Source organism: Varanus komodoensis, unplaced genomic scaffold, assembly GCF_004798865.1.
Source record: "Varanus komodoensis strain SLA01 unplaced genomic scaffold, ASM479886v1 scaffold1, whole genome shotgun sequence".
NCBI lineage: Eukaryota > Metazoa > Chordata > Lepidosauria > Squamata > Varanidae > Varanus > Varanus komodoensis.
Genome location: NW_025335268.1, coordinates 108,356,262 through 108,368,316, shown reverse-complemented (window position 1 = coordinate 108,368,316; position 12,055 = coordinate 108,356,262). Strand labels below are relative to the sequence as shown.

The 12,055-nt window shown below is 35.4% G+C and overlaps 1 protein-coding gene across 8 annotated transcripts in view; it reads left to right on the top strand.

Moving 5' to 3' along the window:
• The window catches only part of TIAL1 (TIA1 cytotoxic granule associated RNA binding protein like 1), a 31,076-nt gene that overhangs the window by 1,057 nt on the left and 17,964 nt on the right, over window positions 1-12,055 (top strand). For 6 of the 8 annotated variants that reach the window (XM_044439984.1, XM_044439991.1, XM_044439966.1 and 3 more), the window contains exons 2-3: window positions 5,200-5,267; window positions 11,943-12,039. Coding sequence is in view for 2 of the 8 variants with exons in the window: in XM_044439956.1 (XP_044295891.1) it covers window positions 11,943-12,039 (97 nt within the window). In the remaining 6 variants the exon portion in view is untranslated. The remainder of the gene's footprint in view (window positions 1-5,199; window positions 5,268-11,942; window positions 12,040-12,055) is intronic. The other 2 variants (XM_044439956.1, XM_044439948.1) reach the window with 1 other exon arrangement.

The window sequence follows — 12,055 nt, the reverse complement described above, 5'->3', positions numbered from 1 at the left end:
GACAGAATTCTGAATTCGGAGAATAAAACTGAATAATACATCAAATAGAAGTAAGATGATTTAGAGTAGACTGCAGAACAAGACAATCTGAATATGACATTGGAGAGTGTTTGGTGAATATATTAAAGAGATCTCAGAACCTTATTGAGAAAAAATGTTCTGTGAAATGAAGGAATAGTTGGCAGTGTTCTGAAAACTTAGGAAAATGTTCAATGTGTATGAATCATATGTTTGCACGTACTAGCACTGACCAAAAATTATCTGCTTTCTTTCAAAATTATGAGTGTTTCTCAGTTGACATGAACTAACTGACTATTTTCTTTTAAGTACTCATGTTTTATTCCTCCTTTTTGAAAGAGGTTAAATGCCCTATCACAGAACATTAGTAGTGAGGGCTTCTTAAGCTTTCCATACATAAATGCATTCATTCTGGATTTTTTCTAATACAAACATCTTAAGCACTCACAGGAATATATTGCTGAAGTACTTATTGCATTTTTAGCCTTAACGTTTGAGGTAGAAAACTCAGGTAATTGCTAATTTGATCAATTATGTGGGCCATGTGGGAGATATTATAAAGACTGAAATAAGCAGTTACAACATGCAAAATAATGTAACAAAATATACATAAATCTCACTTTATTGATAATGCAGGTGTGAAAATAGTGAACACTGAATTTATTCTGTACTGCTTCTGAAACATATCTCCAAATGTAAGACATTTAGGGTGCAGTCCCATGATCCTGAACATAGACACTGTAGCTGTCCATAAGAAAATTTGGTGCCTCAGTTGTGATCTCCAAGTATTTTGGAGGTGGAGCTGGAACTCTGAATTTTGGAGCAGCTTCCCTCAGTCCTTACACCCCATGTGGTTCTTTCTGTGCCAGCTGAAGCTTTCAAGTTGCACTGGGGCAGAGAAGTGAGAGTCTGCTGGGACTGTAGGAATCCTGGTGGTGCCTTAGTCCTTCCATTTCATGAGCAGGACTAAAAGATTTAGATGGATGAAATCTGTTGTCTAAATGTTTTGAATGGTGCTCCTTTCACCTTCAGGTGGATGCCCATAATCCTAAGTTTGGAGAATTATGAGCTGCCACATTGGATGGCCCAGTTAAGATGCTCTTGTTGAATAGTGATGCTGTAAGTAGTCTTTGGATGCAGTTCTCTGCTTATTTAGGCATATTTAGACATATTTAGACAACTTTTTTGGTCTAAATATGCTTAGGATTATACCTTAATTACAGAGAATGAGCAAGCTAATTTGGAATCTTTGTCCAGTCATTTAGCTTTTTTGCTATTTTTTCAAGCCTTTCTAAGAAACAGGTTTTTTAAAAAAAGAACAAGCTTAAATGTTCTCAGGATTGTGATTAAAGTATATAAGTGAATAAAATCTGAAAAAATTGCAACAAAGTTAAATGATTGGACAAAAATGTCAAATTAGCTTGCCTCAGAGCAGGTGGGTGGTGCATGTTTGCCAGTCTTGGAAATGAAATACTGTTTTTGTTGCATATGGCAGTTCTTGGACCATTTTTAGGGAAGCTAACTTCAAAATGTTCTTTGTAATTAAACAGATCATCTTTTTTTAGTTTAATTTAGGATGAGTTGGGAATATAACCTTTTTCTTCCAAAAGGATGACTCAGCTTTTGTGGTTCATTAGTTTTGGATGTATGTCCCATTTTCCTCCTCCAGGCTACAGAAGTTTTTAAAAAATGACTTCCTTAGCCAGCTTTGTCTCCATTCTGATTGCATATTTAAAACTAACTCATCCTGGTTATTTTGAATATTTAAAGAGTGATTCTAAGTGGCACAAGATCCTAACTGACTCTATTAAGAATGTTGCTTTTGTGACATGGTAGAAATAACAGGGTCAGCAAATGGTAGAGGTCAATGGAGTTAGCATATGACTGACAAATGTCCATTGCATGGTTAAACTTACAAATCATGATCAGATATTTGGTAAATGTTTTATGTCTGCAAATTAAGAGCAGTATTTTTGTCAGTGAGACCAACTGGGTGGTTGAGCAAACTGAATTCATTTGAAATGTTAGCAAATCATTCATTGACTTTGTGGACCTTTTAGTGGCATCTCTGCTGTAGAGGATAATTAGTGATGGATTGAAATACCTGAAAATCAAGGCTAGAATATGACCCTGAAACTTGGTGTTATCACTTGAGATTAAAGTCCTCTGCAAATTTATTTGTATGTGATTAAATTCAATTAGAGTTATTCTGAGTGGTAAAGCTGCATGTTATTAGGGTCAGGCCCATATGCTGAATGTTCCACAGGTGGCTAGCATAGTGTTGTAATGCAAGTATAGTCTGAAAGTAAATCTTCAGAGGTTCTGAACACTCAGTATTTCAGACCATTGGTTAGGCTGGCAGGAGCTAATGGTAGTTGATCTCCATAACTCCTGGAAATTTACCTTCTGCTCATTCTGAGCTGGTGTGTGTGTTAGAAGAATAAATTAGCACTGTGGTGCTTCCAGTCTGTTTTCTGGGCCAGAGTTTTGCAGTGATTCTTTTATTCAGAAATCTGAGCAGAACATGTTCTATGGCTTATGTCTTGACTTTTGTTCTAATGAAGCACGAAATGTATTGCCATCATTGTGCTGTTTCTCTGTAATACTGTTCAACCCAGATTTTAAATAGATGGAAGTGGAACAGACTTGATGGATAGTACTTTGGTACAACATAGCTGACCCTTTTAAATGTTCAAATTCTATTTACTTATAGCACTAGGATGTTTTGTGTGATGTAAGGAAAATTTTTCTTAGGAAAAAAACTCTACAGGCAAACAAATTTTACTTCAGATGTATTACTCTGAAAGCATTACTGACCTATACTCATTGTAGAGTTGTGTCAAAACTCATTATGGAGCTTGGACAAAACAAATAGTCTGGCTATTTGAGAGTTAAAGACCAACATATGGCTCATTGCATAAATCATCTTCTTCTGATAATTGCATATGACACTGCACCAATAGCATGACCTCTACTCATTTGCCGTGCTGGCTGTGGAAGTCTCCCGCATCTTGCGTGAGCCAGATAGAGGAAGTCTGCAATAGACTCTAAACTGTTCTATAGTAAACATTTATCAAGAATTCTACTGTATAATCTGAATAAGGGATATATTTTGTATTTCTGTTAATTCCGAATTCTATTCTATTTGTAGTAGTTTGAACCTTATACTGAAACATTATTCTTTACATGCTTGTCTTAACAATTTGGGAATCATATTCTCATTTATAAAATATAGGAAGTAGGAGCTAAAGGAGTTCGTCATCACCAGCTGATAATGTGCTTTGCAGTGCTCCTAGTAGAATCATTAGTTGCCTTGTAGAGGGAGATTTCTCCGGTCTAGAAAAATAGCTAGCATTAAAAAAAAAAAAAAATCCCAGTTCATGTTGATTTGAAATATTTTGTTACTTATTTTGAAAGACAAAAAATTTTCTTCTAACATTTGTTTTAATTGGAGCCATGATTGTGCTTATATTTACATGTAAAATTATAAAGTTTCAGTGCCCCAGCTTCTGTGAACAGCTGACAATACAGTTTATCAAAACAGTTTTAATGTATTTTGGCACATCTTGTTTATTGTCTGCCAAAAGAAGTAAAGCAGAGGGATCCAAGATACATTGTGTTAGACATACCTGGACAACAAGAAATAATTTAGTAAAACAAAGAGTGCTAAGTAATATTAGTTTAATTCTTCACTGCACAACAGTAAAGCTATAGGAGAATTAATAAAGCTCTCCTAGTAACTGAAAGAGGGAAAGCTAGTTATTTTCCTGCAGTTTCCTAACCAAGATTATCACTGAATTGCAATGCCTGTGCCTTCCTTTTGAGAGGATAATGTAGAGTTGAACAGTCTTCCCTAAACTGTTACCCTCCCAGTGGCTTGTACTAAACTGCCATAATTCCTGATAACTGGTCATGTTATCTGGGATGCATGGGAGTTACAGACCAGAGTATCTGGATTGTAATACATTGGGGAAGGCTGGCATAGGCTCAGTTATCAAATTTATCAGCCATTAAGTATTAAGCATTGATTATGATCTTTCTTCAAACAAAATGCCTTTTATGAAGTTCTCACTCCTATTTGTTTAAGAAACTTCTGTGTATTGGCTGTGAATTATAATGTAAATAATTGTATATTAAATAAGGCAACTACATTTCATCTCAAGGGCCATAAATTTTAAGTCAGGTTGTGAGTATAATGGCATGTAATACCAGTGCATGAAATTGTTTCAACTACATAGAAGTATAGCAGGACCCCTGTATCCACTGTCTCAGTTACCGTGGATTCACTTAACCTAGGTTGACAGTTGACCCTCTGTATTTGCTGGGGTCAGCGGCACAGGCCCCCCCATGAAAATGGAAAATCCACAAATATCTCTAGAGAACTATGCACTCTGTTTGGGGATGCCATGCTCTTTGTCTCAGTACAAGCCAGCCTCAGTCAGGTGTTTTTTCTCTCAGTGGGCAGGGATATTTGTGGTTTTTCCCTTGAGATGTTAGTAGGTTTTCCACTTTGTGGTGGTCCTGTACCCCTAACCCCTGCAAATGTAGCATTCACAGCTATCCATGGTTTCAGGCATCTGCTGCGGGGACTGGAACCTATTCCCATGGATATAAGGGTCCTGCTGTATTTGGATACAGTGCCATATAGGACCAAGCAGAAGCACTGCATTTTGATAGTTCACTGCTTTCACTTTTTCTCCATGAGGTATATGGCCTTGGTTGTTGAGGGAGAGCTAAGCCAGAGTTTTGACTCATTGGTTGCTGTTGGGTTAAAACACTGGATAGTTTCATTTGCAACAATTCAGAGTTCCAGGTTCATATGTAATGGAGCACTACTCAGGAGCAAGATGTTTTGTAATTGTTTTGGAACGTAGAGAGTGGTTAGGAGGCACAGTCATTTTCACATGCTCCCAATATTACATGGGTTGCCATTGCATCCAAAACCACCTAATGTCTGAACTACCAGCATAATCCTAAAATGTGTACATGGAAATATCACCAAATTCAGCAGAGCTTACTCTTTCATGAGCTAAATGTTCATAGATTTGCTGACTTCATTGATTTTATAGGTTGGATCATTATACTCCTTGTATTTTAAAGGTGTTTTTATATATGCAAAACAGTACCTAGTATTGGAACCTATATATGTCAGAATATAAACTACTTCTGTTATCTATCTAGGTTTCTATACTATGCCTGTCAAAGCAGCATAAGTGATGTCTCATGAATTAGGGAGACAGCCTATAGAGGTATAGTATTTGCCTTTATTTCATTATTTATGCTTCTTCCAATTCTACATTGTCAGGAAATAGCTTGAAAAATCATAGTACTTCATGCAAATGCTTCATTTGCATCAAATACTCTAATGTAGTCTTTCTTTAGATTAAGTTAATTAATCCAGAATGCAGGTTTCCAAAATGGTACAATATTCTTAAAAAAGAAAAAAAAGTGAAATAAAGCTTGTGCTTTTATAGGTGGCTTCAGATTCCCAAATAATCTCTCTGCTGAAATAAATTAATTTGATAGCCAATAATATCCTGATTTCACAGGTGAGCCTTGAAAATCCTCTGTGTTAACTATCCTTTGTGACTTTACTGTTGATTTTTGGGTAGCTTCCAAATATATGTATGATCTTTTTAAACCATTGTCATCAAATATACCAGGCACAGAGGATGGCATCCAGTGCAGTTCCCTGTAACTCTCCAAACTTGGAGAATTACAGGCATTCTGTTAAGGTTGAGAAAAAAGCAGAGGCAAAGTTTGCTTCTGCGCTTCTCCCACCCTGCAAAAGAAAGCCATCTGTGTCTTTTGCACCTGTTCATGATGAAGAGGGGCTGAGGCACATTCTATCGGTACAGACCCTCATTCCTCTCCCTTCTTTTGCACCAGTTCCAAAGTCATAGTTCCAATTTAAGAACCACAGAGGGAGCAAGCTGTACAGTCATAATCCCAAACATGACTGCAGAACTGGGACTACAGCCTATCCTATTTCTGTTTAAACAGTGTCTAGCAGCCATAGCATTTAGAGCTTTTGTGTGTTTTTTCCCACGTAACCAAAGCAATTCAGATACTTAAAAGTAAGTTTGGAAGAACTGTGCAAAGTAATCTGGTGCAATTGTACCTATATTGCAAGTATTTATTATTGATTTAATTTCTGTGCTGAAGCTTTTTGGCCAGTTTACAACAACACATAAAATATAATAAAATACAGATTGCAATTCAAGTGTAATAAATGTAACTACAAACATTTAAAAACAAATGTAAAAAGCTTAAATAACTAAGATAAATTAATACAGGTAGGTTTGTTAAACAGCTGACACAACCCTCTTCTTTAGAACTGTAAAATGTCTTGACATAGAGGATAGCCCTGTCCTGGCATGGAAAGGATAATAGAGTTGGTGCAAGTGGGCTGTTTGTTCCCTAATTGGAAGAACATCCATCTTGAGGTGACTTTCTTCCTTACACCACCTCAAGGTGATAGTTGGGTCCTAAGTGTTGCTTGTGGTGTCTGGATAGATTGTGGTTGGAAGGCACAATCCCTCAAGTGTTGTGAGAGGTTGGACTGAACCAATTGTGACTTGGTTAAGACCACCCAGAAAATTCATTGTCTGGCTTTGAAACAAACATTCAACTTTTATAGATTCTCCCCTTTCACCTGAGGCCAGCTGTTTGCCCACTTTCCAGCTTATACAATTTTCTTGAACTTGACATCAAATAAGAGTGCTATGTAAGTTGGAGGTTTGCATAGTTTATTGTAGATCTTTCTCATTTAATAGTTTTATTTACCACTTTCCATATTTAAAATATATCTAATTTTACAAAGCAAAAGTTAACATAATAGAACAAAATTTATCAAGAACATTGATTAAGCAGTTTAAACAAATACTCCAAGCACTATAACTAAGTAGGCAGAATAATCAATAAGGGAAGAAATGAATGCTTCCATAACTGGTTTCTGAAACATGCTACACTTGGTGCTTCCTAAATACCAAGTAGGACATTCTGTCAGGTGAGTGCTACCACAAGGAAGGTCGATTTCCTGGTTGCCAGAAAATTGTGATCTACAACTCATAGTCCAGTCATCTTACCCAGGTCTTTATCAAGCAAAGAATTACCAGAGCCCAGTTTCTGCAATATTTACTGACCTTATAAAGGATGCATATTATTATACTTGGATTATTACATTGTATTTATATCCTGCTTTTTTTTTCTTTATGTGAGAGCAACTGATTCAACTCCTTTTAATCTTTGCAGCAACAACCCTGTTAAGTAATTTAGGCTGAGTATGAGTGAGTTGTTAAGCTTTGTATTACGATTTGAATCATTAGTCAATAAAACTAGATTTAAATCATGGTTTTCTACAGAATTTGCATAGTTTGCCTTGTCTGTGGGTGGATGAACTTCATTAAAATATTCCCAAACTGGGTCTCTTTTACAGCCTACTGCCATTAGAGGTTTTTTCCTCCATGAAATAATAGGATAAACCTCAGACTATACACAAAAAGATCTGAAGATTTGTGGAGTGTTCTGCTCAAAAGGCTTCACTTTTGTTTTTACCACTTACCCCTCCCTCCTCATACTTAGCTTCTTGTACAGATCTATTCCCCTCCCAAAAATCTTAATTATTGAATTTGTTGAAACTTGGCACTTAAGAAGAGGTAAGGGGTTGTTTCTGTGTACATAGATGTACTATGTACTATTGGATTAAGGTCTTTTTTCTCAACTCTGTATGTTTATTTTGTAACATAGATGTGAAGAGGCACGTGATCTCTACAGACACACATTCACAGTTCTGAGAATTGTAAAACCACGTACCTGTGATAATACCTTCTAGACAGAAAATTGCCCAATAATCTTAAACCTCTGGAAGAACATGACATTGTGAATGAATTAATGGAATTCATTTACCAAAATATCTAAACATTGCATGAATATATAGCTTCATAATTAAAAACTAATCCTTATTTCATGATGAATAACTTTTGGATTATAATGTATCTTAAATAAAAAACTATCCTTAGATACATTTTTCCTCAAAAAGCATTTTATTGTAAAAATCCAGTTTAAATTTAAAATTTTCAAATTCTTGATTTTTTTAAATCATTGATTTTTATCCACCCTGTATCTATGTGATGACTAGAATCTGGATTCCAGCATTCTAACCACTGTCCCGTACTGGTTCTCAAAACACTGAAAGTGTGATCTGTATGGCAAACAATATTGTAACCTTGGCATTATTTGTACCACACTCTAACCAAGCAAGTTACTGGTACTCATTATATAAATTGGTGCATAGCTGAGACAGGGCTTCTGAATTTCCTTTCAGAAGATGAGTAACTCTTCTGTTAAGACTAGGAACTGAGCAGCTTTCTTCTCTAAATACACCAACTCATAGAGGTTTTATGGTTAGCACAAGATGAAAGTTCAGTTCAGATTTTTTTTAAAAAAATTAAACAACTGCTATGGGAACCCTGCAGGTTCTCCTTAGCCTCAGTCTCATAAGCTTTGGTTGAAAAGTCCATGATCATATGGCTATGAAAACGTAATATGACTAGGTATTAGGATTAACAGTTGATTAAGCATGGCTTGGACATTTCACTGAATTCCAGATTTTGAAAAGGATTTTGACCTTTTCTAATAGTGCCACTTCATTATAATAAGGATGGACACGTCACTGTTCAAAAATTTCGATCAACTGACAAGTGGAGTATATTCATGTTATTACAGTAACAAATGTTGATTATCCATTTCTCCAATCAGCTCAGCAATTTCAAACATACATTTTTCCCGAATGTGTTTAAAAGCCCTGTATATTTAATTGAAAATCTTAGAGGATTCATTTGCAAAAGAAGATGCTAATAAAATTGCAGTCATGGCTTGAAATGCTTGAAAACTTAATAAAGCAGGACACCTTTATATAAGACACTGTGCCGTATTCCAAGAGTCCAGAACAGGCAGCTGTGAAACCTCAAGAGAGAAAGATTAGACAAAATAATTCCAGTTTCTAGATGTAACAGAACACAGCATGTGCAGGTGAACAGGTGCTTGAGGTTCTTTTCAAGTCTAGGTAATTACAAGTGTATTTAAATGTAGAAAGAATTACAGCACAACTACTGCAAATAGAGGTAGTACACAATAAATGTTGATTCTGCATAGATAATAAGGAAAACTTGTTGACGGACATGATCATGGTACAGTTGCACTAGAACACAGTCTAATTTGCACAGTGTCCAGAAGAATAAGTGTATTGGTCTTTTTCAGCAAAACCAATCTTTTAAGGCTAAGATATGTATTATGGCAAAAACAACAACAATCAAAAAACCCATCAGAAACAAAAAAAAAACACAACAGGCACTAGATTTCTTACCCATCATCTAATGAAGTGGACTTCAATTTATGGAAACATGCAATACATTTATTAGTCTTTAATGTGCTATAAAATTGTTTCTGTTGATTTTTTGCCCCAACATTTTGAACATTTTTTCTTGCTTACTGAAATAGTATTGAAACAAGATTAAGGATCTTCTGGAAACCTTTGTTCTGTGTGTAATAAAGCATTTTGATGGCTGAGAAAGGGACTGATAGCTTCTGATCCCTTCTGTTTTATGGAGTGACTTTTAAAAAAATGAATTCAAATATTGTGCTATTATGACATGTTGGCAAACATGCTAGGGATTTTTTTGATTTGTGATAAAAGTTTGTGGGCTTCCATTCCCTCTTGAGGAAATATTCCATTCCTGGTTTAAGTAAGGTAAAGGTATAACATCAGTGTTGACTTTGGTTAATACTATTTTGCTTTTGTAATATTTACTAACCTGATTCAAACTGGCTTTCAAATTATGTTTGAGTGAGATTTGTAGTTAGCATTAACTGTAGTCAGTGTAGGTATTCATATACACCTGAATGGCAATTAAGTGTGTGTATATGCACAGGGGGTGCAATTTGCTCTATGGACGGGTGAGTTGTAGGAGGTTAAGTGATTACTAGTGTCATTTTGACAGTAGCATCACTGTATTATATAACCATTTAGAAGTTAATCTAGAGCTGGGTTTGATGTCTGTATAGGAGAGTTGTTTGAATTGCCACCAAAGATTTTTATCCTTTTGTAGAAATAGTTTTAGTCAAAGTGGCTCGAAATTCTAGAATCAAAGAACAGTCGAGTTGTTCCTGACGTCCAGCCATTCTGAGAAATGATCCTAATCTCTTCTTTGAGACAACCTTTCAAGTTCCTTAAAGAGTGCTGTTATAACTCCCCTCAGCCTTCTCAAGACTTAAACATGCTTAGTTCTTTCAGTCTCTTCATAAAGTTTTTTCCCACTCCCCAGATCATCCACACACACACACACACACACACACACACACATATATAAACATTTTAAACTAACGCTAGAAAACATCAAACATGACAAACGTTGGATTTACTGGGTCAGCCTCCTAGTACATTTTTTTTAACATTCTAAAGTCAAATTTCAAATCAATTTATAATAGTTTAAAAAACATCTCTAAATTTACGCCAGGTCCCGTTTCTCCAACCAATTATAAAAAGAGTCTCAAGTTCGATAGAAATCAGTATCCTCTTTCTCCTTCAACGATAAAGTCAATCTATCCATTTCTGCACAAAAATGGTTATGAGAAACATAACCATTATAGTATACTGATTCTCAGTTTGGGATTCATTTTTAAACCTGTCCTCTTTTGTTATACAGACTTCTACTTGATCATGATTTTTTGATCTTTCCTAATCAGTAGAAACAACTTTTCTAACAGGAATGAAGTAGTAAAGGAGGGAAGTACACTCAACCTCTTTGTATGACAGATAAGGCTAATTTTACCATATGCTTCAATCACATCTTACTAGATGATGATGAAGGGAACTTCAGCTACCCATCACAAAATTGATTAGATGGTGGTAAATCACTTTCTCTAGGAACCACCCTAAGAAATGAGGCCCAGAATGGGGAAGAGGATTCATCCAATTTAATCCATGCCTCTCTAACCCAGATGGTCTTCAGTAAAGTCATTATTATTTACAATGCTAGCTCTTTAGTTCTTTGACTGGGCTTGGACATCCTTCATATAATCCTTAAACTTGCATTCTTGAGGCATCCATACAATTTTCAGAGACTGTTTTTCATTTGGAAACTTGATTCACAAAACTACTAAATGTTTGCATTTAAATTCTTCTATATTAAGAAAAGTGCTATAATTTGATGCTTGCAAGGGCTCTTACAAATAATGACATAGCTATGCATATATACCTATACTTACAGTAAAAAAAAAATTCCATTAATTCAGATTGCTTTTTTGCATTTTGGCCTTCAAAGGACAATTTCTTGGACTTTTCAGAGGCATCTTTTGAAAAGAAAATTTCAGAAAATATTGTTTGTATCCATGGATGGCTCATATACCCGCCTCTGAATTGGGTCTTAGATTTTTCTGATCTCTTAGATTTATCTAACTAATAAGGCAAAAGCAATATATAAGTGATCCAGGATAACTAATTTAATCATTAAACCCTAACTAACCACTTGTGATTTTTCTACTGTTCATCCTTTGTGTTGATAAATATATAATTAATATTGGCCTGGTTCACATAAAAAACAGTAGCAGCCAGTTAGCACACAGCAGTTACCTACCCTCCCCAAGTGCACAAAAAGCAATTACCTGCTGTAATTTTAATATTAAAAACGGTTTCTGGCAAGCACTGTAACACATAATGGTTTAATTTAAGCCACCTTGCAATAATTGTGCAAATTGGCCTTCTTAGAACTTAAAATATTGTGGGCTAGTTAATAATGTATTTGATCTTCCTTTGCATGTGTTAGAATATCTGTTTATAGGGGACTGTTTTATAAATAACATTGAATATCCTTGGTATGAAACACATGGTGGAATTAACATTATTTTTCCTTTTGTTTCTCCAGCTATGTAGGAAATCTTTCCCGAGATGTAACTGAAGTTCTTATACTTCAGTTATTCAGCCAAATTGGACCCTGCAAAAGCTGTAAAATGATAACAGAGGTAAGACAATGTTAGC